General features: G+C 29.7%; 1 protein-coding gene across 1 annotated transcript in view; it reads left to right on the forward strand.

Moving 5' to 3' along the window:
* Window positions 1–27,032, forward strand: part of TppII (Tripeptidyl-peptidase II) — a 368,289-nt gene that overhangs the window by 12,684 nt on the left and 328,573 nt on the right. Inside the window, exons 8-9 of the mRNA XM_075312350.1 lie at window positions 50–239; window positions 6,358–6,479. Of these exons, the coding sequence (XP_075168465.1) occupies window positions 50–239; window positions 6,358–6,479 (312 nt within the window). The remainder of the gene's footprint in view (window positions 1–49; window positions 240–6,357; window positions 6,480–27,032) is intronic.

Genomic DNA, 27,032 nt, shown 5'->3' on the forward strand with positions numbered 1-27,032 from the left:
TTCTTTCTTTCTTTGTTTGTTTGTTTACTTTGTCTTTATGTGTTTCTAGCCTTGCTCATCTCCGGTTTGAAACAACGTAATGTTGCATATTCACCCTTTAGCGTCAAACGTGCCATTTGTGCTACTGCCACTAAATTGGGTTATGTTGATCCCTTTGCTCAAGGCAGTGGACTTTTGAATGTTGAAAAGGCTTTTGAACATTTGATGGAACATGATAAGGCTCCGGAGAATATGTTGAGGTATGTAATATTTGTAGTATCCATCTAATGTCCATGCCAAGTGTATGTACATACATCTACAGAGTAGCTGACACGAAGTGCGTTAGGAATTCAAAAAAAAAACATATTTGATTTTGTCAGAAAATATTTTGTGATTGATTCTAATGACCAAAATTGTGTGGATGTAGAAAGATGGAATTTAAAAATCAATTTACTAGAAATTACTAAAAAATAAATTAAAATTCGACTTTTGTGATTTGAAAAGTTATTGATTGCACTGACCAAAATTGTGTGGACAGATGAAATTTAAGAATTCATTCACTTTTGAGAACTCTCTAAAATGGTCCAAATAGTAAAGTGTGGGAGATCGTAATGGGAATCATAACGTTTGGATTGAATTACCAGCATAAAAGTTACACAACTTTCCTTTTTCAAAGTCGACTTTATGAAAATTTGGAAAAGTCGAATTTTGGAGTTTTTGACTTTCAACTTTTCGAATTTACGACTTATTCCAAATTTGAGAAAATCAACCTTCGATGTTAGTGATTTTTGGCCATGGTGGACAATATCAAAAGTCAATTTGACTGGATATTAAAAAAATAGTCTCGAAGATAATGAAAAATCGACTTAGTTTCCTAGGCTTTTTTGACAAAATTTTCTATAGAAATAAAATATTGCGAAAATTTGGTATAGCTAAAAATTTGACAAAATTTTTATAGAAATAAAATTGTGATAAAAATTTTTATAAAAATAAAATTTTGACAAAATTTTGTATAGAAATAACATTTTACCAAAGCCACCGTAGTGCAATGGTTAGCATGCCCGCCTTGCATACACAAGGTCGTGGGTTCGATTCCTGCTTCGACCGAACACCAAAAAGTTTTTCAGCGGTGGATTATCCCACCTCAGCAAGCTGGTGACATTTCTGAGGTTTTCAAAGCTTCTCTAAGTGGTTTCACTGCAATGTTGAACGCCGTTCGGACTCGGCTATAAAAAGGAGGTCACTTGTCATTGAGCTTAACATGGGATCGGGCAGCACTCAGTGATAAGAGAGAAGTTCACCAATGTGGTATCACAATGGACGGAATAGTCTAAGTGAGCCTGATACATCGGGCTGCCACCTAAGATTTTCACAAAATTTTCTATAAAAATGAAATTTTGATAAAATTTTGACAAAATTTTCTATAAAAATAAAATTTTGACAAAATTTTCTATAAAAATAAAATTTTGACAAAATTTTCTATAGAAATAAAATTTTGACAAAATTTTCTATAGAAATAAAATTTTGACATAATTTTCTATAGAAATAAAATTTTGACAAAATTTTCTATAGAAATACAATTTTGACAAAATTTCCTATGGAAATGAAATTTTGACAAAATTTTCTATAGAAATGAAATTTTGACAAAATTTTCTATAGAGATAAAATTTTGAAAAAAAAAAAATCCTATATAGAGGAAATTTTGACAAAATTTCCTATAGAAATAAAAATTTGCGAAAATTTTCTATGGTATTAAAATTTTTGAGAAATGTTCCTATAGAAATACAATTTTTAGAAAATTTTCTATAGAAATAAATTTTGAGAAAATTTTCTATAGAAAGTCAAAATTTGATGCTATGGGGCTTAAAATATATTTTGTTGACTTGTGAACATCCTACGAAAAATGGAAAAACACCAGGAACTATATAGATCTAGCCCCTGGTGAAAGAAATAAAATGTTGACAAACTATATAGATCTAGCCCCTGGTGAAAGAAATAAAATTTTGACAAAATTTTCTATAGAAATAACATTTTGAAAAAACTTTCTATAGAAATAAAATTTTGACTAAATTTCCTATAGAAATAAAATTTTGACAAAATTTTCTATAGATATACAATTTGACAAAATTTTCTATAGAAATAACATTTTGCGAAAATTTTCTATAGAATGTCAAAATTCCATGCTATGGGGCTTAAAATATATTTTGTTGACTTGTAAACATCCTACGAGAAATGGAGCAACCCCAGGAACTGTATAGATCTAGCCGCTGGTGAATGAAATAAAATTTTTCTATAGAACTAAAATTTTGACAAAATTTTCTATAGAAATAAAATCTTGCGAAAATTTTCTATAGAAATAAAATCTTGCGAAAATTTTCTATAGAAATAAAATTTTGACAAAATTTTCCATAGAAATAAAATTTTGCGAAAATTTTCTATAGAACTAAAATTTAGCGAAAATTTTCTATGGAACGAAAATCTAGCGAAAATTTTCTATTGAAATAAAATTTTGACAAAATTTTCTATAGAAATAAAATTTTGACAAAATTTTCTATAGAAATAACATTTTGACAAAATTTTCTATAGAACTAAAATTTAGCGAAAATTTTCTATAGAACTAAAATTTAGCGAAAAATTTCTATAGAACTAAAATTTAGCGAAAATTTTCTATTGAAATAAAATTTTGCAAAAATTTTCTATAGAACTAAAATTTTGACAAAATTTTCTATAGAAATAAAATTTTGACAAAATTTTCTATAGAAATAAAATCTTGCGAAAATTTTCTATAGAAATAAAAACTTGCGACAATTTTTATAGAAATAAAATTTTGACAAAATTTTCCATAGAAATACAATTTAGCGAACATTTTCTATAGAACTAAAATTTAGCGAAAATTTTCTATAGAACTAAAATCTAACGAAATTTTCTATTGAAATAAAATTTTGACAAAATTTTCTGTAGAAATAAAATTTTGACAAAATTTTCTATAGAAATAAAATTTTGCGAAATTTTTTTATAGAAATAAAATATTGTAAAAATTTTATAGAAATAAAATGTTGACACAATTTTCTATAGAAATAAAATATTGACATAATTTTCTATAGAAATTTCTATATAGAATTTTCTATAGAATAAAATAGAAATAAATACAAAATGTTGACAAAATCTTCTATAGAAAATAATCGAGAAGGTTCAGCGGTTAAAACTAATACTAGAAGTGCCCATATGTAATAGGTACTTTTAGTTAATGTGGTATCACAATGGACTGAATAGTTTAAGTGAGACTGAAACTCAATCGGGCTGCCACTTTAACCTAACCTAACCTTCTATAGATACAAAATTTTGACAAAATTTTCTATAGGAATAAAATTGGGCAAAAATTTCCTAAAGAAAAAATTTTGACTAAATTTTGTGTAGAAATAAAATTTTCTATAGAAATAAAATTTTGTCAACATTTTTTATAGAAATAAAATCTTGCGAAAATTTTCTATAGAAATAAAATGTTGACAAAATTTTCCATAGAAATAAAATGTTGACAAAATTTTCCATAGAAATAAAATTTTGCGAAAATTTTCTATAGAACTAAAATTTAGCGAAAATTTTCTATAGAACTAAAATTTAGCGAAAATTTTCTATAGAACTAAAATTTAGCGAAAATTTTCTATTGAAATAAAATTTTGACAAAATTTTCTATAGAAATAAAATTTTGACAAAATTTTCTATAGAAATAAAATTTTGACAAAATTTTCTATAGAAATAAAATTTTGACAAAATTTTCTATAGAAATAAAATTTTGCGAATATTTTCTATAGATATAAAATTTTGACAACATTTTCTATAGAAATACAATTTTGACAAAATTTTCTATACAAATAAAATTTTGACAACATTTTTTATAGAAAACAAATTTGGCGAAAATTTTCTATAGAAATAAAATTTGTCGAAAATTTCCTACAGAAAAAAATTTTGGCAAGATTTTGTATAGAAATAAAATTTTGACAAAATTTTCTATAGACATACAATTTGACAAAATTTTATATGGACATACAATTTGACAAAATTTTCTATAGAAATAAAATTTTGCGAAAATTTTCTATAGAAATAAAATTTTATTTCTATAGAAAATTTTGTTTAGAAAATTTTGTCAAAATTTTATTTCTATAGAAAATTTTGTCAAAATTTTATTCTATAGAGCCTGGTAAAACAAATAAAATTTTGACTAAATTTCATATAGAAATAAATTTTTGACTAAATCTCCTATAGAAATAAAATTTTGACAAAATTTTGTATAGACATACAATTTGACAAAATTTTCTATAGAAATAAAATTTGGACAAAAACTAATCTATAGAAATAAAATTTTGCCAAAATTTTCTATAGAAATAAAATTTTGACAAAATTTTCTATAGAAATTCAATTCTGACAAAATTTTCAATAGAAATAAAATATTGACAAAACTTTCTATAGAAATAAAATTTTGACTATAAATTTTCTATAGAAATAAAATGTTGCGAAAATTTTCATTTTACAAAAAATTTTCTTTAGAAATAACATTTTGACAAAATTTTATATAGAAATAAAATTTTGACTAAATTTCCTTTAGAAATAAAATTTTGACAAAATTTTCTATAGACACACAATTTGACAAAATTTCCCAAAGAAATAAAATTTTGCAAAAATTTTCTATAGACCTAAAATTTTGACAAAGTTTTCTATAGAAATGAAATTTTGACAAAATTTTCTATAGAAATAAAACCTTGCGAAATTTTTCTACAGAAATAAAATTTTGCGAAAATTTTCTATAGAAATGAAATTTTGACAAAATCTTCTATTGAAATAAAATTTTGACAAAATTTTCTATAGAAATAAAAATTTGTCGAAAATTTCCTACAGAAAAAAATTTTTTTGGCAAGATTTTCTATAGAAATAAAATTTTGACAAAATTTTCTATAGAAATAAAATTTTGACAAAATTTTCTATAGAAATAAAATTTTGACAAGATTTTCTATAGAAATAAAATTTTGACAAAATTTTCTATAGAAATAAAATTTTGCGAAAAATTTCTATAGAAATAAAATTTTGTAAAAATTTTATAGAAATAAAATGTTGACATAATTTTCTATAGAAATAAAATATTGACATAATTTTCTATAGAAATTTCTATATAGAATTTTCTATAGAATAGAATAGAAATAAATACAAAATGTTGACAAAATCTTCTATAGAAAATAATCGAGAAGGTTCAGCGGTTAATACTAATACTAGAAGTGCCCATATGTAATAGGTATTTTTAGTTAATGTGGTATCACAATGGACTGTATAGCTGAAACTCTATCGGGCTGCCACTTTAACCTAACCTAACCTTCTATAGATATAAAATTTTGACAACATTGTCTATAGAAATAAAATTGGGCGAAAATTTCCTAAAGAAAAAATTTTGAATAAATTTTTGTATAGAAATAAAATTTTGTCAACATTTTTTATAGAAATAAAATTTGGCGAAAATTTTCGATAGAAAAAAAATTTGACAAAATTTTTTATAGGAATAAAATTTTGACAAAATTTTCTATATAAATAAAATTTCGACAGAAATAAAATTTTGACAAAATTTTCTATAGAAATTAAATTTTGACAAAATTTTTCATACAAATAAAATTTTGACAAAATTTTCTATGTAAATAAAATTTTGACAAAATTGTCTATGTAAATAAGATTTTGCGAAAATTTTTATAGAAAGTTAAAATTCGACGCTATGAGGCTTAAAATATATTTTGTTGTAATCATCCTACGAGAAATGGATAAACCCCTGGACCGATACAGATCTGACACCTAGTGTATATATTTGTCCCAGTTCTGGTCAAAATGTATGCTAGTCGATCCTATTAAACGCTAATAGTTTAATAGGATCTTTACTTAGAACTAGTCTTGGGCAACCTGCACCAATTTCCCGGGATAATATAAAGATCGATTAATAAACAAATGCAGTGTAGCTTTAATCTGATAAATATACAAATAAGAAATCGATTACACTTCGTGTTAGCTACCCTTTGAATATCATACATATGTACATATTGTCCATATATGGATGTTTACTTTGCAATTTACTTAGAAATTGTAGTACCCAGTGTATATGTGCCCCTTTGGCCATATACTGGTGTAAGTTTATGTGTATGTGCAATTCTTTTAGTTAAATATTTAACATTTCAGTTAACAAGTCCTAACATATACAGCTTTATATATATATTGAATAGATGTGTGTGTGTGTGTCCGTTTGTACATTTATAACTAAATGGATACACATACTTAGTTTGTTACTAGAATTTATATTGCTGCGTTGTTTTTTCTTATATTATTTTCTTTGCTTCGTTACATTTTTAGATTCTCTGTACGTTGTGGTCCCAATAATGCCAAAGGTATTCATATACGTGAGGGAGTTTTAAAGAAACCTTATGAATTTAATGTCAATATTGAACCAATATTCTTCAATGATACAGAAGCTGGTAAGTAATAATGACCACATAATTTCACTAAAACAAACTTTTCAAAGATTTAAATCAAAGAGAGGATATGACCAAATGAAATAACAGAATTACTCTTAAATACCTTTACCACTACTAAGAAATGGAATTAAGCATCAGTGATGTTTTTTTTGTAATTATCTCGAATGGAAATTTGTAATTCCATGGTGTAAAAGGAGTAGTGGTTTCATGGCGAGAAGTTTCTTTGGTTGAATTGCAGATGATGGGGGCACTCATCATGTTGTTGTAGTATGAAGAGAGAAAAATTATTCGGATGGTTCTAGTCCAGCTTTGTTAGGTATTACGGAGTATTGGTAAAATAAATCACCTGTAATCGTTAGCGTGCCCGCCAGGTTTGCAAGGGGATTAAAGTTTCTATAATTTTCACCCCAATTGTTTTCTATGGTGGCTTATTCCCTCTCAGTGCTGCTGTTGACATTTCCTGGCGGTGGTTTCGCAGCATCGGATTGACCCAGCTCATCGGTCAGCGTCTGCCACATCAGTGTACGTGTTGTATCGTCCGTCTTTTTGAGTTGGAGGAGGTGCATCTCGGGGAGCCTTATCCGTTTGTTTTTGGTACTATTGGGGGAAAACACCGGACCATGGTACTGTTCAGTCTGCTGAAACCAAATTTACCACCGTTCGGCTTCGGTGAGATGTACCTAGTGCCTGGCGTGGGTGCACTTCCGGAACTTTTCCGGCCTAACATCGCTATGGGAATATAGCCATACTGACTACGTGGCAGGATGATGTGCCAATGACTGTTCCCGAAAGTGTATAATTTTTTGCAATTTAATTGTCACACACTTTGAGTTAATATTAGTGACATTGTAGATTTTATGAATTGGGGACGAGGTCCAAGAGACAGAGCTAAATGCTACTTGTAGCTTTCACCATTATTATGGTAACAATGTGCTATGTAAGTTTCGCATAAGGTTAGGTTAGGTTAGGTGGCAGCCCGATGTATCAGGCTCACTTAGTCTATTCAGTCCATTGTGATACCACATTGGTGAACTTCTCTCTTATCAATGAGTGCTGCCCGATTCCATGTTAAGCTCAATGACAAGGGACCTCCTTTTTATAGCGGAGTCCGAACGGCGTTCCACATTGCAGTGAAACCACTTAGAGAAGCTTTGAACCCTCAGAAATGTCACCAGCATTACTGAGGACGGATAATTGCAGATTTGCGATCGATTAAATGTCTACCTCGCTGATTTTACCTGTTATTTCACTGCAAGAAATTTGAGGATATCTCCCACCAAATCCCCAGTCACACTATTCACTACATGGACGGCGGAAGTTTGCAGGCAGTTGAATGTCAGAGTCGATGGCGAAACAATTCCGACAACAAATTACCCCAAGATTCTCGGGGCCACATTTGACAGCCTTTATAAGTCGTCCGCCCATGTCACTGCAATTTGTGATAAGCTCCGCGGTAGAAACAAGGTCCTCAAGTCGCTTGCCGTCAGCACTTGGGGTGCGGACAAAAAAACCTTGTTAACTACATATAAGGCAATCGGCCGGTCAGTGGTAAACTATGCAGCGCCAGTGTGGACACCTCAAACGAGCGATACGCAGTGGAATAACATACAGACCTGTCAGAACGCTGCCCTTAGAACCGCAACAGGATGTCTCCGCAGTACACCCCTGGATCACCTTTATGCGGAGACCAAGATCATCCCAGTGCGTCGACACAACTACATGTTGTCAAAGCAGTACCTCTTGGATTGCCATCGAAGTTGTCATCCGAATCACCATCTTGTGGATAGACAACCTCCACCCAGGAATGTAAGGGTTGATCTTCACCTTCTAGAGCCCGAGATCAGGCAGCATACCAGACAGGTCTGAACAGGATTCATGAGGATACTGTAGCTGAATCGGTGAGAAGCTACCAGGTTAATCCTGTTCTCGGAGTCCGACCGCCGCCCATTGCGCCGGAGGAGAGAGACCTCCACGGCAGACAAGGGTAGTTTTGACCCAACTAAGATCAGGCAAGTGCAGCCGCCTCAATTCATACTTATCAGTGATTGGTACGTACGAGACAGAGATATACAATGTGTATATACGGCAGGTTGATAGCTGTGCTCCACATTTTAGCCCATTATGGCCATAAAGAGGTGTGCCAAAAATGGTGAGTGTCGGTCCATGTTTTGGTATAGCCCCCATATAGACCGATCTCCCGATTTTACTTCTTGGGCTTATAGAAACCGCAGTTTTTATCCAATTAACCTGAAATTGGAAATCGAGAGGTACTTTAGAACCGTAAAGAAGTGTGTCAAAAATGGTGAGCACCGGTCTATGTTTTGGTATGGTCCCCATATAAATCGACCTCCCGATTTTGGGTCTTGGGCATTGCCGTATCTAGACATTTTTAACCAAGGGGGCTATAGCCCCCTATCTATACTACAGTAACAATATATAATGGAACATTTTATATAGGTTTTCAAAAAAAAATTTTTATATACTACGCTTATGGTCTTGGGCTTATAGAAACCGTAGTTTTTATCCAATTTGCCTGAAATTGAAAATCTAGAGGTACTTGAGGACCATCAAAAGCTGTGCCGAAAATGGTCCGCATCGTTACATGTTTTTGTATAGCACCCATATAGACCGATATCCCGATATCCCGATTTTACTTCTTGGGCTTCTAGAATCCGAAGTTTTTATCCAATTTGCCTGAAATTGGAAATCTAGAGGTAGTTTCGGGCCATAAAGAGGTGTGCCGAAAACGGTGAGTATCGGCCCATATTTTAGTATAGCCTCCATAAGAACGATCTCCCGATTTAACTCCTTGGGTTTCTAGAAACCGTAGTTTTTCTCCGATTTGCCTGAAATTGTAAATATTCTGGTATTTTAGGCTCACAAAAACGTGTATCGGATTAAGTTTTTATCGGTCCATTTGGTAATGCCTCCATATAGACTGACTTAACTTCTTGAGGGTATACAAGGCGCACTGATCATGAAAGTTTCTTGAAACTCAATGTAAAATTTCCAGATTTTACTTCTCGGGTGAAAATCTACAGATTTAAGATTTCAAATCAAGACGTTATTTTATAATTTTCTTGCACACTTACAAGAGATGTTAGTGATTCCTCTAAAACTCAAACAAAAATGGTTCTTATAAATCCAGAATCTGATATAGTACTCATAGGTGAAATCTTTAAATTTATTTTTTTTATTTATTTTTATTTTATTTTCATTATGTAATTTGAAGCCACATAGCGGCCAATTCATGTAAATTACAATGGACTACTAACCGTGACTAAAGTATAATTGAAGTTATGACAATGTGAAAATATAAGCGAGTATATAAAAAGTATAATTACATATATAAGGTATAAAATAGATTAATTAATAATATGACAAAAAATGAAATATGACAATTATAATTAATAATATGATAAAAAAAAATATAAAGAAAATGAAATATGACAATGAATGTAGATAACGGACTATTCTATGAATTGCTAGTTTAACTTTCCTTATGTTACCAGCATTTGTGCCACAAAAAACCTCAATGCCGTATAGAATATTGGGCATTGCCAAAGCATGTACAAGTCTCTTTTTGAATGAAAAAGGCAGCATCAAATCAGAGTTGTACAATTGGCGTAGAGTCAAATTCGTTTGACTAATAACATTGTCTATATGTAGATCAAATGAAAGTCTATCGTCAATGGTAACCCCCAAACATTTTAAATGGTGGACGACTTCAATATCACACCCATTATAAGAAAGAGTTAGTCCAATATCAGGATGAGATGAAAAAATTAATGCTTTTGTCTTAGAACCATTGACGGAAAGATTATTGAGACACATCCAACTGTATAAACTATTAGTTACAAAATCAATCTTAGCTTGTAAGACATCTAAATTATTAACATCCCCCCGAAAAAGCAACTGAACATCATCGGCGTACGAAAAAGTGGAGCAAAACATATCAAGATTCGCAAATAAATCATTAAGAAAAAGTATGAAAAGCATAGGCCCAAGAATTGAGCCTTGTGGGACTCCACTCCTTACCGACAAAATATTTGATCTTTCTCCATTGATCTGCACATATTGCTTTCTACCTGTAAGGTATGAAGCAATAAGTTTGCAGGCACTAAAGCCGAAGCCGAAGTATTGGTGAAGCTTTTTTACCAATATGAAATGATCTACGCGATCGAAGGCCTTTTCTAAGTCTAATGAAAGTAAAACGCATACTTTATCATGCGTGAAACTCCCCCTTATAGCATCAGTTAGGCCAAGCAGTAACATTGTTGTGCTTCTATGACTTCTGAAGCCACATTGACAATCAGAAAGTAACTTATTAAATTCTAGATAATCATTAAGTTGCTTTTTCAAAATATATTCGAATACCTTAGATAAAACAGGCATTAGCGCTATCGGCCTATACTCATGACAATTCGGACTTGACTTTTTCTTAATCGGACACACTCTTGCCGTTTTCCACTCACGAGGGAACTTAGAAGTCATGATAATGGTATTGACCAAATGAAGGAAGTGGTCGGCGATATGTGGTATTACTATTTTGTAGAATTTGAGTGGAAATCCATCGTTTCCAGAAGCATTAGACTTAACGGACGAAAAAGCACAGATGACATCGTCAATAGTAACACAGTTGAATGAAAATCCCGCTTCACCAAGTGAAGATGTTAAAAACGATCCAAAATCCCCCACGACATTTAACTGGTTACTTACAAATCCATCATTCAGGTCATCAACACTACTAACATTATCTGTACGAATAGGGGATACTTCACCACCAATTATGCCGTTATCCCTAATTATGTTCCAAAATTCCTTAGGGTGTCCACAGCGATCAAACATAGCGGCATGACAATTCCTCTTTAACCTCCTTTTGACGGCTTTAGCCCGATTTCTGGCCCTACAATAATTTGACCAATTCTCTTGATTCCTGTCACGAAGATAAGCTTTATAAGCTATATCAGCCAATGACTGATGGTAGCGTACAAGGGGAGACTTAATCCAGTCATCACGACTGTTATTGAAAAACTTTGCTCTTCTTTTAGGAAAAGCAGAATGTATTGTGTCAATTCCAGCCATAAGCACACGCAGCTGCAAATCGACATCGGAGGTTAAGTATAAATTATTATCTTCGGGAAGTGTCCTCAAGCCCTCCTGAAATTTCAAAGGAAACCCTAATATTTGGTTCATGGTGGTGGGTATTTAAGATTCGGCCCGGCTGAACTTACTGCTGTATATACTTGTTTTTGGTAAAATTTACTCCAAATTTTTGTAGATTGTTTTTGGCTCGAGTGGCAAACGTGGTGCATACAGGGTTCCAACTCTGTCCAAGGACTGCAAACTCCCTTTTGGAGTATGTTTATTTCCTGAAAAACTCGAAAATACGAAAATACAAACTCCAAATGCATACAACAACAACAAGCAATGCCATCAACACCGCAAAACCATCCAAGGCGCTGGGACCCGACAGAATTTCTATGCTAATGCTGAAGCATCTGGGAATACTGAGAGTTGAGTACTTGACAAGACTCCTCAATTTGTCTTTGGAATCACTCATTATACCCGATGTCTGGAAAATTCGAACATATCGTCTTTCGACAATTTGCCGTTTGCAAAAGTAAATTTCGAGACTTCTGCACTTTTTCTAAAGATGGAAAAGTACATTTTCGATTTTGTTTTTGTTTTTTATACCCACCACCATAGAATGGTGACGGGGGTATAATAAGTTTGTCATTCCGTTTGTAACACATCGAAATATCGATTTCCGACTATATAAAGTATATATATTCTTGATCAGGGAAAAATTCTAAGACGAATAACCATGTCCGTCTGTCTGTCTGGCTGGCTGGCTGTCTGTCTGTTGTAATCACGCTACAGTCTTCAATAATGAAGCAATCATGCTGAAATTTTCCTCAAGCTCGTCTTTTGTCTGCAGGCAGGTCAAGTTCGAAGATGGGCTATATCGGTCCAGGTTTTGATATAGTCCCCATATAAACCGACCTCCCGATTTGGGGTCTTGGGCTTATAGATATCGTAGTTTTTATCCAATTTGCCTGAAATTTGAAATCTAGAGGTATTTTATGACCATAAAGAGGTGTGCCAAAAATGGTGAGTATCGGTCGTTGTTTTTGGTATAGCCCCCATATAGACCGATCTCCCGATTTTACTTCTTGGACTTCTAGAATCCGCAGTTTTTATTCAATTAACACAAATTGGAAATCTAGAGGTATTTTAGAACCATAAAGAGGTGTGCCAAAAATGGTGAGCATCGGTCAATGTTTAGGTATGGTCCCCATATAAACCGACCTCCCGATTTGGGGTCTTGGGCTTATAGAAACCGTAGTTTTTATCCATAAATAGGCGTGCCGAAAATAGTGAGTATCGGTCCATGTTTTGGTATAGCCCCCATATAGACCGATTTCCCGATTTTACTTCTTGGGCTTCTAGAGTCCGAAGTTTTTATCCAATTTGCCTGAAATTGAAAATCTGGAGGTATTTTTGGGCCATAAAGAGGTGTGCCGAAAATGGTGAGTATCGGTCCATGTTTTGGTATATCCCCCATATAGACCAATCTCCCGATTTTACTTTTTGGACTTATAGAAACTGTAGTTTTTATCCAGTTTGCCTGAATTTGGAAATCTAGAAGTATTTTATGGCAATAAAGAGGTGTGCCGAAAAGGGCGTGTATTGGTTCATGTTTTGGTATATCCCCAATAATGACCGATCTCCGGATTTTATTTCTTGTGATTATAAAAACCGTAGTTTTTATCCAATTTGTATAAAATTCGAAATCTATAATTATTTTTGGATCATAAAGAGATACGCCGAAAATGGTGAGTATCGGTCAGTGTTTTAGTATAGCCCCCATAAGAACGATTTCCCGATTTAACTCCTTGGGTTTCTAGAAACCGTAATTTTTATCCGATTTGCCTGAAATTTCACTTCTTGAGGGTATAGAAGGCGCACCGATCATGAAAATTGCTTGAAACTCAATGTAAAATTTCCAGATTTTACTTCTCGGGTGAAAATCTACAGATTTAAGATTTCAAATCAAGACGTTATTTCATAATTTTCTTGCACACTTACAAGAGATGTTAATGATTCCTCTAAAACAAAAATGGTTCTTACAAATCCAGAATCTGATATAGTCTTCATAGGTAAAATCTTTAAATTTATCTCCGGGAAGTGTATTGGTTGAACTGCTCTGCTTGATTTGTCCTCAAACCCCCCTGAAATTTCAATGGAAACTCTAATATTTGATTCATGGTGGTGGGTATTTACGATTCAGCCTGACCGAACTTACGGCCGTATATACTTGTTTTTTTTTTTTTTAATTTGCTCTCGACTTTGGAAATCCTCCGCTCAATTAGATTTCAATTTTTCCGATAAACTTCATTTAGTAGATTTTGGTTCTTACAAATCCAGAATCTGATATAGTCTTCATAGGTAAAATCTTTAAATTTATCTCCGGGAAGTGTATTGGTTGAACTGCTCTGCTTGATTTGTCCTCAAACCCCCTGAAATTTCAATGGAAACTCTAATATTTGATTCATGGTGGTGGGTATTTACGATTCAGCCTGACCGAACTTACGGCCGTATATACTTGTTTTTTTTTTTTTTTTTTTAATTTGCTCTCGACTTTGGAAATCCTCCGCTCAATTAGATTTCAATTTTTCCGATAAACTTCATTTAGTAGATTTTGCTTACAATAAAAAGTCGATTATGGTTGCTATCAAAAGTCGATTTTGATTGCTATAAAAAGCCGATTTTTATGAACATAGCCAATTTGAGTCGATTTTCAAAAAACCAAAAAATCGATTAGTGAAGATTTTTTTTCTACTTCCACTTTTTCTTGACAAAGTGTCGCTTAGTCGAATAGTCGATTTTCGTCCCTTTTATCTCTATTGTCGATTTAGCAGTATTTTCTATAAATACGACTCTATTGACCATGCCTTCTCGTATGACAAGCTCTTCCTCCAACAGCTATCAGGGACATCTTTGTCATACTTGCTGGTATTTGGTATGTGTTCTTTAAACTTCCACGCTCTACTTTGGTTCTGATGCAAAACATTGGCTAACGCATTCTATAACCAGGCAATCTATTATTACCCGATTGATTACCTGATTATTTCGTTAATTTTCTTTTTTCTTTTAATTTTAATTTTTTTTTTAATTTTCTTTTTAAATTTTAACGAATTTAATTTCTTTCATGTATGTATGTTGGCATTTACTCCATCCATAGAACATTTTCTGAATAAAATATTTATGTGAATATACCTAATGATATATCAAGTGTGTCCACATTGTTCAAAATCCAATTACAATGTATTGAAGTTGTCATAGATTATCATTACCATTTAATCTGTTGTCTTTTTAAATTAAAATCATATATGAATATGATATTTGATGTTTACATTCAACTTAATTGTAGCCAATTTGGAATAATTAATTTAACCATAAGTGCCTCAAAGAGCATTTTGAAATTTCAAAGGTCTTCTTCAGGCGAACATACTTCTATGATAGCATCTCAAATACTTTTGATGGCTTTATCAGCTGCTGGTCTACACTAAAGAGAAGGTAATTTAACATAGACAATGTGTACGTTTCACTTTATTCTTGGTATTTTTTTTGTCTTCAATCCTTCAAAGTTAAATACTTTTTTCTAAGTAAAAAAAAAAACAGAATATCCTTGGTAAAAAATTCTTCTCATTCATGTTTCAATTACAATAATGGATAAATGGTAAATTTTATTTGAGTAGGAGAAAAAGTTTTTCTTTTTTGTATGATTACGTCAGAGGAAAATGAATCTAACCTTAGATTCATTTTCCTCTCGCATCCTTTCATTTTCATTGCTAGTCTTTCCCTCTACGATGGCAAAGATTATGGCCATGTCCTTACATTGCCATTGGCCTGTGAAGGTTTATTTGTTATTACAGCTTTGAAACATATTTAAAGAATATACGGTTTTTGTTTGAGACCTATTTTTATGGTTTGAAGATACCACACGGTGAAAAACAATAGATTTTAAATAAAATGAAGTATGTCAAATATTTAAAATTTTTGAGTAAATTTTCTATAGAAATAAAAGTTTTCGAATATTTTCTATAGAAATAAAATTTTTCAATTTTTTTTATAGAAATAGAATTTTATCGAATGTATAGAAATACTAGAAATATTTTCTTTTTGAAAATTTTCTATAGAAATAAAAATTTTCGAAAATATTCTATAGAAATAACATTTTTTGAAAATTTTCTATACAAATACAATTTTTCGAAAATTTTCGTAAGAAATTTCTAAAGACATATTTCCCCAAATTTCCTAAAGAAATTTCCGAAATTTTTCTATAGAAAAAAATTTTTGCAGAAAATTTTCTATAGAAATATAATATATCGAAAATTTGCAATAGAAATTAAATTTTTCTAAAAATAATATATAAAACTTTTCGAATTTTTGTATAGAATTTAAACTTTTCAAATATTTACTATAGATATATATTTTTTTAAAATTTTCTATAAAAGTAAATTTCTTTCAAAGTTTTATTATAGAAATAAATTTTTTCAAAACATATTCTATAGAAATAAAATGTTTTGAATATTTTCAAAAGCAATACAATTTTTCGAATATTTTCTATAGAAATAAAATTTTTCAAAAGTTTTCTATAGAAATAAAATTTTTCGAAAATTTCGTATGGGAATAAAATTTTTCGCTAATTTCCTATAGAAATAAAATTTTCCCAAGAAATTTTTAAATACATATTTCCCCAAATTTTCTATAGAAATAAAATATTGCTATGAATTTTCTATAGATATATAAAATAAATATAGATAAATAAACTAAAAGTCTTTGATAGTTTTCCACAGAAATAATTTTTCTTATAGTAATAAAATTTTCCGAATTTTTTTTTTGTAGAATTTAAACTCTTCAAATTTGTTGTACAGAAATAAAATTTTCGGAAACATTTTTCAGAAAAGTTTCTATAGAAATAACATTTTGCAGATAAGTTTCTATAGATATATAAAATAAATATAGATAAATAAAATAAAAGTCTTTGATAGTTTTCCACAGAAATAATTTTTCTTATAGCAATAAAATTTTCCGAAATTTTGTTATAGAATTTAAACTTTTCAAATTTGTTCTATAGAAATAAAATTTTCGGAAACATTTTTCAGAAAAGTTTCTATAGAAATAACATTTTGCAGATAAGTTTATAAAAATTAAATTTAAAAAAAAATCTGTAGAAATAAAATTGTGCAGAAAAGTTTCTATAGAAATACAATTTTGCAGAAAATTTTCTATAGATATAAAATATTTCGAAAATTTCCGATAGAAATAAAATTTTTCGAAATTTTCCTATAGAAATACAATTTTGCAGAACATTTTTTATAGAAAAAAAATCTATAGCAATAACATTTTTGGAAATTTTTCTCTAGAAATAAAATTTTCCGAAATTTTTCTATAGAAATAAAATTTTGCAGACCATTTTTTATAGAAAAAAAAAATTCTATAGCAACATAATTTTTGGAAATTTTTCTCTAGAAATAAAATTTTCTATAGAAATAAAATTGTCTGAAAATTTTCTATAGAAATAAAATTTCTCGAAAATTTACTATAGAAACACAAATTTTCAAAAATTTTATATAAAAATAAAATTTTGCAAAAATTTTCTATACAAATACAATTTTTCGAAAATTTTCTATAGAAATAAAATGTTCCGAAAATTGTCAATAGAGATAAAATTTTGCGAAAATTTTCTATAGAAACAAATTTCTTCAAAAAATTTCTCTAGAAATAAATATTTTCAAAAATTTTGTATGGAAATAAAACTTTTTGAAAATTTTCTATAGAAGTAAATTTTTCTATAGAAATAAAATTTTGCAGACCATTTTTTATAGAAAAAAATTTCTATAGCAATAAAATTTTTGGAAATTTTTTTCTAGAAATAAATTTTTCTATAGAAACAAAATTTTCTGAAAATTTTCTATAGAAATAAAATTTTCGAAATTTTTCTATAGAAATACAAATTTTCAAAAATTTTCTATAAAAATAAAATTTTGAAAAACTTTTCTATAAAAATACAATTTTTCGAAAATTTTCTATAGAAATAAAATGTTCCGAAAATTATCAATAGAGATAAAAGTTTGCGGAAATTTTCTATAGAAACAAATTTTTTCAAAAAATTTCTCTAGAAATAAATATTTTCAAAAATTTTGTATAGAAATAAAACTTTTTGAAAATTTTCTGTAGAAGTAAAATTTTTCAAAATTTTTCGAAAATTTTCTATAGAAATAAAATTTTTCGAAAATTTTCTATAGAAATAAAATTTTTCGAAAATTTTATATAGAAATAAAATTTTTCAAAAAATTACTATAAAACCAAAAATTTCCGAAAAATTTCTATAGAAATAAAATTTTCCGAGGATTTTCTATAGAAATAAATTTTTCCGAAAATTTTCTATAGAAAAAAATTTTGCGAAAATTTTCTATAGAAGTAAATAAAAGAAAATCTATAGAAATAAAAATAGTTTTTATTTTCGAAAATTTTCTATAGAAATAAAATTTTCCAAAAATTTTCTACAGAAATAACATTTTCCGAAAATTTTCTATAGAAATAAAATTTTGCAGAACAGTTTTTTTTTTAAGAAAATAATTTTCTATAGAAATAAAATGTTGGAGAAAATTTTCTACTGAAATAAAATTTTTCAAATATTTTTCGAAAATTGTGCTATAAAAATATTTTTTTTTCAAAAATTTTTTGTAGAAATAATATTTTTCGAAAATTTTCTATAGAAATAAAATTTTCTATAAAAATACAAATTTTCTATTGACATAAAAATTTTCAAAAAATTTATATAGAATAAAATTTTCTATAGAAATAAGATTTTCCCAAAATTTTTTACAGAAAAAAAAAATTCCAAAATTTTCTATAGAAATAAAATTATCCGAAAATTTTCTCTTGAAATAAGATTTTCCCAAAATTGTCAATAGAAATAAAATTTTCCCAAAATTTTCTATAGAAATAAAATTTTCCCAAAATTTTCTATAGAAATAAAATTTTCCCAAAATTGTCAATAGAAATAAAATTTTCCCAAAATTTTCTGTCGAAATAAAATTTTTCAAAAATTTTCTATAGAAATAAAATTTCCCGAAAATTTTCTATAGATATAAAATTGTGCAGAACAGTTTTTATAGAAATTAATTTTCTATAGAAATAAAATGTTGCAGAAAATTTTCTACTGGAATAAATACTGGAATAAAATTTTAAAAATTGTGCTATAAAAATAAAATTTTTCAAAAATGTTTACGTTAGCCTGATATCAACGCAGGCTGGCTTTTCGTCCAAATCAATTACGTTACATATTATTACAATTTTAATACGAGCTAATTTGACATGAAGATTAAGGAATTTGTATTATTAAGCTATTGAAAAGAAAATGCCAGATACCCATCCTACAAGCCTGACTATACATATGTTTCAGTGTCGGCCAATCCACATTTCCATAGTCTCTAGTAAGATCTGGATGGGTGAGATGATTCAATTTATTTTTCAAAATTTTTTTATAGAAATAATATTTTTCGAATATTTTCTATAGAAATAAAATTTTCAATAAAAATAAAAATTTTCATAGATTTTTGTTTATTTTAATGGGCTGTTTTGGTCAATATATAAATGCAAATAAAACAAGTTTATTTCATCTTTTTTCTATTGAAATAAAATTTAAAACAAAAAAAAATTATATACAATAAAATTTTCTACAGAAATAAGATTTTCCCAAATTTTTCTATAAAGAAATTTTCAATAGAAATAAGTTTTTCCCAAAATTTTCAATACAAATAAAATTTTCCCAAAATTTTCAATATAAATAAGTTTTTCCCAAAATTGTCAATAGAAATAAAATTAACTCAAAATTTTCTATAGAAATAAAATTTTCCGAAAATTTTCGATAGAAATAAAATTTTCGAAAGATTTTCTACAGAAATAAAATTTTCCAAAAGTATTCTATAAAAATAAATTTTTTGGAAAATTTTCTCTAGAAATAAAATTTTCCCCAAAAGAAAAGAAATTATTTTTGCTTTCAGTGTATACAAAATCGTGTGGAAAGGGTTCTTTATTGTTGCCACAAATTACCTTTGCTTAATATATCAGACGTCAGACTGCCGGTCAACATCATTGTCATCATCAGCTTCATATTCAATAAACCACATTTAATTGAGTGCTGTCACAAAGGAACAATCATCATCAGTTTGTGTTGCTTATAATGACTCTTCTTTTTTGTTTCTTTCGAAATGCTATCTGAGTGGTTTCTTCCTTTGGCGATTAATTTGCGAAATTTTCAACTTGGATGATGGTGTGATGGTTAAGTGAGAGGAGGAGTCCTTGTAGGAAATATGATTATTTCTTTTGTTGTAAAAGCAAAAATGTAATGAAAATAATAGGAAATGAATAACGAAGTTGTTGAATGGCTTGCTTGGAGCAATTTATCTTCGCCTGCATATTAAATCAAGAGTAATCCATTACTTTTAGTTGTTTGGTTGCACATGAATAATGCGATGTTTTATTGCTGCTACTGCCAGCTTTGGATCCTTTGTCGTCGTTGCGTTTCATAAATAAAGAGGCGAGATTTCAAGCGTTATGTCGGCTGCATAAACCGCTTCAACAGTCATTCATTTCCTTCGCCAGCAAATCATTCATTAACCACCATCATGACGACCACAGTAACGTCAGTACTCTGTCAGTTGTAGGCGAAAGTTGGCTCGTTTATAAAGTTATTGAATTGAGTTGTTAAATTCATGGTCCTACCAGGCATGATGTGCTCTAGGACATTTGCTATTGGGGAGTGTCGAAAGAAATTGCTAAAAAAAAGATGGCAGTGCATAAAAGTTTTGGATATTTTTGTGTGTTCAAAATGGTGTGTGTAAATTTTTATACCCTGCTCCACACTGTGGAACAGGGTATTATAAGTTAGTGCATACGTTTGCAACACCCAGAAGGAGACGAGATAGGCACATGGTGTCTTTGGCAAAAATTCTCAGGGTGGGCTCTTGAGTCGATATAGCGATGTCCGTCTGTCCGTGAACACATTTTTGTAATCAAAGTCTAGGTCGCAGTTTTAGTCCAATCGACTTCAAATTTGGCATAAGTATGTGTTTTGGTTTAGAATAGATCCCTATTAATTTTGGAAGAAATCGGTTCAGATTTAGATATAGCTCCCATATATATATATTTCGCCCGATATGGACTAATACGGTCCCAGAAGCCAGAGTTTTACCCCAATTTGGTTGAAATTTTGCACAGGGAGTAGAATTAGCATTGTAGCTATGCGTGCCAAATTTGGTTGAAATCGGTTCAGATTTAGATATAGCTCCCATATATAGCTTTCGCCCGATTTACACTCATATGACCACAGAGGCCGATTTTTTGCTCCGATTTAGTTGAAATTTTGCACAGGGAGTAGAATTAGTATTGTGCTAAATTTCGTTGAAATCGGTTCAGATTTAGATATAGCTCCCATATATAGCTTTCGCCCGATTTACACTCATATGACCACAGAGGCCAATTTTTAACTCCGATTTAGTTGAAATTTTGCACAGGGAGTAGAATTAGCATTGTTGCTATGCGTGCCAAATTTGGTTGAAATCGGTTCAGATTTAGATATAGCTCCCATATATATGTTTTTCCGATTTCGACAAAAATGGTCAAAATACCAACATTTTCCTTGTAAAATCGCCACTGCTTAGTCGAAAAGTTGTAAAAATTACTCTAATTTTCCTAAACTTCTAATACATATATATCGAGCGATAAATCATAAATAAAGTTTATGCGAAGTTTCCTTAAAATTGCTTCAGATTTAAATGTTTCCCATATTTTTTTACTAACATTGTGTTCCACCCTAGTGCATTAGGCGACTTAAATTTTGAGTCTATAGATTTTGTAGGTTAGGTTAGGTTAGGTTATGTGGGAGACCGATGTATCAGGCTCACTTAGACTATTCAGTCCATTGTGATACCACAGTGGTGAACTTCTCTCTTATCACTGAGTGCTGCCCGATTCCATGTTAAGCTCAATGACAAGGGACATCCTTTTTATAGCCAAGTCCGAACGGCGTTCCACCTTGCAGTGAAACCACTTAGAGAAGTTTTGAAACCCTCAGAAATGTCACCAGCATTACTGAGGTGGGATAATCCACCGCTGAAAAACTTTTTGGTGTTCGGTCGTAGCAGGAATCGAACCCACGACCTTGTGTATGCAAGGCGGGCATGCTAACTATTGCACCACGGTGGCTCCCTGAAGATTTTGTAAAAGTCTATCAAATTCTGTCCAAATCGAGTGATATTTAAATGTATGTATTTGGGACAAACCCTTATATATAGCACCCAAAACATTTGACGGATGTGATATGGTATCGAAAATGTAGATCTACAAAGTGGTGCAGGGTATAATATAGTCGGCCCCGCCCGACTTTAGATTTTCCTTACTTGTTTTTTAATTTTTTTAATTCCGCAATGGGTCTTAATCTTAACGGGATAAAGAATCAAGATGTCCAAAAAAATATTAAAATAAAATATTAAATATGATAAAAAAGTGGCACTAAATTGTGAAAAATATCCATTTAGTGTGACAAAAGTATCACTAGATAAATAAAATTTTGGCAAAATTTTCTAGATAAACAAAATTTTGTCAAAATTTTTTCGAGAACTAAAATTTTGGTAAACTTTTCTATAGAAATAAAATTTTGGCAAAATTTTCTATAGAAATACAATTTTGGCAAACTTTTCTATAGAAAAAAATTGGCAAAATTTTCTATAGAAATAAAATTTTGGCAAAATTTTCTATAGAAATAAAATGTTGGCAAATTTTCTATAGAAAAAAATTTGATAAAATTTTCTATAGAAATAAAATTTTATTAAATTTTCTATAGAAATAAAATTTGATAAAAATTTTCTATAGAAATAAAATTTTGGCAAAATTTTCTATAGAAATAAAGTTTTGGCAAAATTTTCGAGAGATATACAATTTTGGCAAAATTTTCTATAGAAATAAAATTTTGGTAAAATGTGTATGGAAATAAAATTTTGGTAAAATTTTGGCAAAATTTTCGAGAGAAATAACATTTTGGCAAAATTTTCTATAGAAATTAAATTTTGACAAAATTTTCTATAGAAATAAAATTTGATAAAATTTTCTATGGAAATAAAATTTTGGCAAAGTTTTCTATAGAAATAAAATTTGATAAAATTTTCGAGAGAAATAAAATTTTGGCAAATTTTGCTACAGAAATAAAATTTGATAAAATTTTCTATAGAAATAAAATTTGATAAAATTTTCTATAGAAATAAAATTTTGGCAAAATTTTCTATAGAAATAAAATTTGATAAAATTTTCTATAGAAATAAAATTTGATAAAATTGTATATAGAAATAAAATTTTGGCAAAAGTTTCTATAGAAATAAAATTTTTGCAAAATTTTCTATAGAAATAAAATTTGATAAAATTTTCGAGAGAAATAAAATGTTGGCAAAATTTTCTATAGAAATAAAATATGATAAAATTTTCTATAGAAATAAAATTTTGGCAAAACTTTCTAAAGAAATAAAATTTTTGTAAAATTTTCTATAGAAATAAAATTTTGGCACAAATTTCTAAAGAAATACAATTTTGGCAAAATTTTCGAGAGAAATAAAATGTTGATAAAATTTTATATATTATATATATAAAAAAATAAATAAATATTTTAATTTAATTTATAATGATTTGGACTCCTATGTTAAGCGTACGATTGCTATTAATTCAGGTGCTAAGGGTCGTATAATTAATATTAATATTTTAATTAAATACAATTGTAATATGACTGATCGAACTCAAGTAAAATATTTATTTTATAAATTTTACTAGGACCTTTACTAAAAAATCTAGAGGATGGCAATTCTTTCTTTCCAAATGGCAAAGTTTTTTACAGTTTTTTTTTTATTAAGGATAACAAATTAGCCCAGCTTTTGTTGAAGCTTTCGGATGGTTTAATTTATTTAATCCATTTGTTTGTGATAACAATGTATTTTTTGCTGTGAAAAGTAAAAATATTAATTATTATATTTTTTACAACAAAAATTAACTTATATTCCTCATGGAATTAAGTTGCATTTGTATTCTATTGTAAGTTTAGAAATAAAATAAATAAATATTTCGGAAATTGATAATGATTTGGACTCCTAAGCGTATGATTGATAATTCAGGTGCTAGGGGTCGTATAATTAATATTAATATTTTAGGTAAACAAAATTGTAATTTGACTGATAGAGCTAAAGTAAAATATTTATTTATAAATTTTACTAGGACCCTAACTAAAAAATCTAGAGAATGACAATTCTTTATTTCCAATGGCAAAGTTTTAGAAAGTTTTTATACCCTAAACCACATAGTGGTCAGTGGTATAATAAGTTTGATCGGCCAAAAAATGTGCCTACCAGAAATATTGATTTTAGACCCCATAAAATATATACCGATCGACTCAGAATCACCTCCTGAGTCGATCTAGCGCTTGGTGTCTGTCCGTCCGTCCGTCTGTCCATGTATTTGTTGTTCACAGGATTCCGGTCGCAATTATTAACCGATTTTGATGAAATTTGGTACAGGGAGTTTTTTGGGCACAAGGAAGAACGCTATTGAATTTGGAAGAAATCGGATCAAATTTAGATATAGCTCCCATATATATGTATCGCCCAATTTCGACAAATGGGGTCACGTTGCGCTTTTTTTCAAACGGATCGTCACCAAAAGGTAATCTTTTCCATCGCCCTTCAAGTCTGCAAAATTTCATCCAAATCGGTTCAGATTTAGATATAGCTCTCATATATATGCATCGCCCGATTTTCCCAAATTTGGCCACAAAACCTTTATTTATCAACCGATATTACTCAAAGTTGGCTAAATATAATCTTCTATAGCACTAACTATATGTGCAAAAAATCATCGAAATCGGTTCAGATTTAGCTATAGCTCCCATATATATGTACCGCCCGATTTTTCTAAATTTGGCAATAAAACCCTTATTTATCAACCGATCTTACCCAAATTTGGCTAAATGTAGTCTTCTATAGCACTAACTATATTTGCAAAAAATCATCGAAATCGGTTCAGATTTAGCTATAGCTCCCATATATATGTACCGCCCGATTTTTCTAAATTTGGCAATAAAACCCTTATTTATCAACCGATCTTACCCAAATTTGGCTAAATGTAGTCTTCTATAGCACTAACTATATTTGCAAAAAAGATTTAGCTATAGCTCCCATATATATGTACCGCCCGATTTTTCTAAATTTGGCAATAAAACCCTTATTTATCAACCGATCTTACCCAAATTTGGCTAAATGTAGTCTTCTATAGCACTAACTATATTTGCAAAAAATCATCGAAATCGGTTCAGATTTAGCTATAGCTCCCATATATATGTACCGCCCGATTTTCCCAAATTTGGCCATAGAACCCTTATTTATTAACCGATCTTACTAAAAGTTGGCTAGATCCAGTCCTCTATAGTACTAACTATATGTGCAAAATTTCATCGAAATCGGTTCAGATGTAGATATAGCTCCCATATATGTATCAACCAATTTTGAAAAATTCGCCCCTAATAACCTTATGTTTGACCATACAGGCCTCATTTCGTAACTGATCTTACTCAAATCTTGCACAAGATAACCTTTTGTGGTATTAATCAAACCCGCAAAGTATTATGCAAATTGCTTCAGATTTGGATATAGCTTCCATATATATGCATCGCTCGATTTTCCCAAATTTGGCCATAGTACTCTTATTTATTAACCAATGTTACTCAAATTTCAAATTTTGATGTACTAGCCGATCGTACTTATACGAACTTGTAGCTCTTACATAAGAATATTACTCGATTTTTACAAATTTGTATTTATTACCCACACTAATTTAACGATTTTCTCTTTTTTAATAATGGGCTCAATATTAGTGGCATACTAACTCCGTAGGTGCAATATAAACACAGCCAGTGTTGCTAGAAGTAGGGGAAATTCCCTATATGTAGGGTTTTTCTAATATTTAGCGTCTTGTAGGGACGAGGAAATTAGAAGCCGACAAGGCTTGATCTTTAACAATGTGTGGTAAACTTTATTCCTGTAGAAAATTTTGTCAACATTTTATTTCTATAGAACATTTTGTCAAAATTGTATTTCTAAAGAAATTTTTTTCAAAATATTATTTCTATAAAAAATTTTCTCAAAATTTTATTTCTGTGGAATTTTTTCTCAAAATTTTATTTCTATAGAATTTATTGTCAAAATTTTATTTCTATAGAAAAATTTCTCACAAAAATTTGTTTATAGAAACTTTTTCCAAAATTTTATTTTTATAGAGATTTAACAAAAAATATTACTAATTTGGATAGAATTCTACCAACTGTGGCAACCGTGGTGGTAATACAAATTTATATTCTAAGTTATATACGTTGCATATTCATGTTTTAAGATAATAAAGTACTTAGAACCATTTTTGTTTTGTAAAATTTTTTAAATTTAACGAAAAATATAGTAGGGAAAATTGTTTGGGAATGTATGGGAAAGTAGGGAACTTTTTTTTGTCCTTGTAGGGTAAACCGAACATTTTCCCAGGCAACATTGACTATGAGCTTTAGTCAGATTGACACAAAGCACCCATGGACATGTACCCCTTAATTTTCTTAAATATGCAACTGCGGTTTATTACCCCACAAATGCTTATGATTACTAATTCTGTAATGGTGGTTTAGGGTATGATATAGTCGGCCCGCCCGACTTTCCACTCTACTTGTTTTTTATATTAAGGATAAAAAAATTAGCCCAGCTTTTGTTAAAGTTTTTTGATTGTTTGATTTTACAACAAAAATTAACTGATATTCTTTATGGAGCTGTTTTGAGTAATTTTTTTTGTATGTATCAAAGTATTACCAATCCACCCTAATACACGTCTATTGGCGATGATATTTATGCATATGCCCTCCAATGAAATTTACATACGTTCATACATCATTAAAAATTCAATCATTTATTACAGTTAATTACATTTTAATACACAGCTTTATATTGCTGAATACGCATTATAGGATTTTGACGTTGGGGTTTTTTCTCCCGTTCTTTGTACAAGTCAAATGACTTGTGAAAAAGCCAATAAAATAAAAATGTTAAAGCCACTTTGTGCTATATTTAATTAATATTTTAAATTAATTATCCATTATCATCGTTATTGTCGTCGTATTGTAGGCATTGTTGAATATCTCATTTAATGACAATTTTGCAAAGTTTACCTACATTGAAATGACATTACTTTGGTGTGGTTTGCTTTTGATTCTGAGGTTGTTGAAGTTAGCTGGTGGTATCGTCATACGGTACGGGGGTAGAAGAAGGAGAAAGAAAAACCATGTCATTGTTGTGGATTTTTAAATAAAATTCCGTTAATTATTCAATTAAATAATAATCTGTAAAAATATTGTATGATCTCCCTCCCCCTCGCATCCCTTTGTATTCGCTTGGACAATTCTTTTAA

Source organism: Haematobia irritans, chromosome 5 (assembly GCF_050003625.1).
Source record: "Haematobia irritans isolate KBUSLIRL chromosome 5, ASM5000362v1, whole genome shotgun sequence".
Taxonomy (NCBI): Eukaryota; Metazoa; Arthropoda; class Insecta; order Diptera; family Muscidae; genus Haematobia; species Haematobia irritans.